The following is a 4,122-nucleotide window of genomic DNA, read 5'->3' as shown; positions in this document are numbered from 1 at the left end:
ACATTTTGTAATGTCATTTACAAAATCTAATCCAAAGTATTAGTCAATAGAGTCAAGGACAAGTTATACCTTCTTATTAGAATGAACATGCATCACAAACTTGCTTACTTCATGATCAATTCAAAAGGCAAAGCCCCTCCTTTGGTTCTTTGAAAAATTGATCTAGAAAACATTTTGACTCAGTCAAAAACTAAACTTCCCAACCAGATTCGTAGGATGGATCTATTGGTAGATGACCATGTGCCTATTCATTATTATTCAACATGTGCTCTCTAGTCTCATTGCCTCATGGAAAACTTATCCCTTTCAAAATTAAAGGCATATCTATCTCCCACTTTATGAGCTTGCTTTTAGGACAAGCACTAAATCTTGTGTCAGTATTGTCCAAATCCTCAGTTAAAAGTGAATCTCACAAAATTTAATATTTTCTTCCCTAAAAACTGCACACCTTTCATTAAACAAATGCTAGGTAATTCTTTACATATAGAAAAGAACTTGGAGCATGAAATATATCTTTTAACACCTATTATTCCTTTGAAAGACTTGAAGAAAAATAGATAATATCCAATGTTAACAAAATTATCGACGATATAAAATTTATCATTAACTCTATTCCAACACACATGCTTTTTTATTGTTGGATTTATATAAAATCCTTAACCACATGTTTAGACTTATTAGGAATTTTTTTTGAAACACTAAACTTGACAAAAAAAAAAAAAAACTATAAATTAGGATACCGTTTCTAAATCTAAAAATATGACGTGAAAAACCTCATTATTGTCGAGAAGGCTCATTGATTCCTCTTTAATAATGACAACTTCCTTAGTGTGGAGCGAATTTCTTCCCTTTTTAATAATGACAACTTCCTTCCTTGTGACTAAATACAAGACTCATTGATTCCCATCTCCTAAATCCAGCTTGTCATTGGAATTTTCCTAATATCCTCACTCTTAATTTCAACACCAAAAGTGGCTTCAGTAAATCGTTAGGCAATGGGTACCTCCATTAATATTAAACAATGATCAATGATCAAAGATGATAACTGAAGCTTTACTACTTTAAACAACGATCAATGGGCTAGCAACCAGGATGGCTTGGAGAAAAAGGTTGTCCATGCCAGAGAAGGATAGTCTTCTGAAAAGATCAAGAGTAAAGGAAGGAATTCATGCTTCTCACATGAGGATAGGAGAGAACATTGAGCTACAACGACTCGATTGGAGAGGAGAACTAGTGGTTGAAGTGACTAGGGAGGACACAATTTGATGGCTGTACAGACTATATCCTTACAATGCATCTGTATATTTCTCGACTAAAATTAGTCGGGAATTCTACAACGATCACTATGACTAACCAGCACAATTTTGCACAACAAATAACCCATAAAAATTGATCAAATCGGTGAATGAAACAATCTTAAACAGCAAAACTCAATGTTACTATATATACAAGTTTATGACAACCAACTTATCTCACCAGATATCGGAAAGGTACAACCATGAATGTCAAGATGATTTGCCAAACATAATGTAGCCAAGATGATTCACTAAACATTAGTGATGACGTATCATATGTATCATCTATACAGCATTTACTACATGATACCAATGCATTTCTATATAAATCTAAATCGAACCATCTAAACTTTATCATCTTAACATGACAATGTTGAATCACAAGGAACTGGTACAAAAGCAATCTTTCATCACCAAATTAGATAAGAAAATAGTAGTTTGTGCTTTGTTGTGCGTTAATAATATTTCCGTACTTGATGTTGTATAAAGCTTAATCTGCAGACCCAGCAAATCCCAAGTTTGTTCCTTTCAAGCACTGCCTCGTCATGTGCCTGCAGGAACCAAGCACTTTTAAAATACTTCAAATGATAAGAGGCATTACGTGCAAGTGATGCAGCTCTTACCTTTATTGAAGACCAAGAAAAATGAAATGAAGTAGTGTTTCGTCTAAAAAATTTGTTGGTCAGATACCACTAGACTAACATGTGAAAGATATCGATTTATTATTAATTATATATCATAGAGCTTCTGAAAAGCTGAAATTATGTTCTTACTCAAGTGGTGACTGCTCCTGAAACATTGCCACATTTTTCATCTGGTAATATATCTATTTATGTCATCAAGGTGGCCTGTTCTAGAGAAAAATAGATGGAAAAAAGAAATAAGAAGGGAATGGAACCAGCCAGCCAAGAAATATTGTTATTTTTAGTCAGAACAAGTTATTCAACCTCGATTTCCAAGCTCAACGACCTTTATGTATATAAATATTTAGCCATTATTCCGGCTATGACTCCTCAAGAAGAGGTGGGGGCTTTATTTAGCACTTGACCAGTTCCTCCTAGCTGAGCTACTTCTCAAATGGTGAGTCTTATAGTGAGAAAACCAGTAAGGATATAGAGGCATCTGACTTTAAGAATTGTAAAACTCCTGGCATATCTTTAACACCAATTTAATTTCTACGGTAGAACACATAATTGAACACTAGAAATAATCAGAAATTAATAAACTAGCAGTTCCAAGAAAGAACTCGAACAAATTTCAAAAGATAATAAGCTGAAAGGACTTAGATTTTGTCCAAGATCTACTTGGCAGGACTGCCTACTGTATTAAAGCACACTCCTAGCCAAACTTGACATCAAAATGTGATTATGCCAGGAAAGATAAATGTACAGATCTCCTCGTATCAGACTTGGAGCGAGAGCATCTATACATCGACATGAGCATAATTAACATGGGTCACAGATTTTTCCCCTCAAGACTATAGGTCGTTCTTCCAAACTATCTCAGATAACTCGCCAAAATTTTCTACGCATTTCCATGAATTACAATTGAAAATCAACTAACGCTGAGTCTAACATGCAAACACCAGTTATCATCGATAGAGAAGAATCAGTCCATTAAGTAGATCAAACAAATTACTTAAATCTTTTATAAGAAAACAATGGAAAAAGGAGCAAGACTGCAATTTTGAACACTCGGTTTGGAATCAGAAGAAGTGTGATAGAGAGCATTAATCTTATCCTAAAAAACAGACAGATTTATGCCAAACATATCCAATCATTGCAGGAATCAAACAATAACTTCTTTAAATAAGCTTCAGAGATTTCCCAACAAGATGCATCGATCTCCCTGCTCTCAGCTACCAAAAGAACGTCAAGCTAAGACGGGAAAAGGAGAACCTTTAAACCCCGGGGTACGTGCAGCAGACGGTACCCTGTGAAAGAGAACGACAGCTCCGAGATGTCGAGCTCAAGCAAGAAGTCAACCTCGCTGCCGCCACGGCACTGTGGAGCGGGAACAGAGATCCGCTGCAACATCGCAATTCCGCAAGAGACCTTCAAAACCAAACCAAAGGGCCGATTTGAGCGCCACAAAAGGAGGAGGAAACAAAAAACTTTCGCAGGAAGCAGATCCGATATCATATAAATCTAAGTTGCAAGTGGGCAGACCTGGAGAACGATGGGAAGCGGCGAGCCGGAGGAGGACGCGCCGAGGCGGATGACGGAAGCGCGGTGGCACCAGCGTCGGAGACCACGAAGGAGGAGGAGGGAGACCGCGTGGTGACTCTGGGTTTGGTAACGAAGGATCTGGAGGCGCGTGTTAGGGAACGGAAGCAGGTAGACGCCATGGGAATCGCAAGAGAGGCGTCGGACGGAATTCAGCGTCTCCAGGGTTCATGCGATGATACCCTATGGGTGACATGTGGGCCGGCCCGTAATCACTAGTGGGCCACGTCGTCATGTTTATTACATTATATGGGACACGATTCAGATAAATAAAGGAAGAAAATTAAAACAAAATAATAATAATAATAATAATAATAATAATCACTAGTACGCGTTGGTACGTTTTCCGTGTTAGGAGAGTTAGCAAGTATTAGTGAGCTTGCATTTGACTTGGTGCTTGCAGCCCTTAACCAAGATTTAACACTCGCATCGCTCCGCCAATAAGGCAACGTAACGTGCTGAAGAAGGCTTCTTTCTCGGTGTTGGGCAATAAGGCAACAATGCAAAGAAGTTGAGATCAGTATTTTCGGCAGAGTAATCCTTTTATTCACTTATTTAGTTCACAAATGGTCGAGAGTCTTTTTCTTTAGTTCGATTAACCA

General features: G+C 37.7%; 1 protein-coding gene across 1 annotated transcript; it reads right to left on the bottom strand.

Moving 5' to 3' along the window:
- Nucleotides 1-1,416: 1,416 nt before the first annotated feature.
- LOC135582843 (protein NONRESPONDING TO OXYLIPINS 2, mitochondrial-like) lies at nucleotides 1,417-3,684 on the bottom strand. Its single transcript, XM_065167357.1, has 3 exons — nucleotides 3,464-3,684; nucleotides 3,228-3,349; nucleotides 1,417-1,846 (listed from the first exon to the last, which is right to left on the bottom strand). Exons 1-3 carry the CDS (start codon nucleotides 3,640-3,642, stop codon nucleotides 1,839-1,841), a joined length of 309 nt encoding a protein of 102 aa, XP_065023429.1. The 5' UTR covers nucleotides 3,643-3,684; the 3' UTR covers nucleotides 1,417-1,838.
- Nucleotides 3,685-4,122: the final 438 nt, after the last annotated feature.

This window comes from Musa acuminata, chromosome BXJ3-9 (genome assembly GCF_036884655.1).
Source record: "Musa acuminata AAA Group cultivar baxijiao chromosome BXJ3-9, Cavendish_Baxijiao_AAA, whole genome shotgun sequence".
NCBI lineage: Eukaryota > Viridiplantae > Streptophyta > Magnoliopsida > Zingiberales > Musaceae > Musa > Musa acuminata.
This window is presented reverse-complemented; position numbering and strand designations above follow the sequence as displayed.

Excerpts from the sequence above, each read along its gene's own strand:
- LOC135582843 (XM_065167357.1), bottom strand. The coding sequence starts at position 3,642 with ATGGCGTCTACCTGCTTCCGTTCCCTAACACGCGCCTCCAGATCCTTC. Across the intron at positions 3,350-3,463 it reads CGCTTCCCATCGTTCTCCAG|GTCTCTTGCGGAATTGCGAT; the intron begins GTCTGCCCACTT and ends TTGGTTTTGAAG.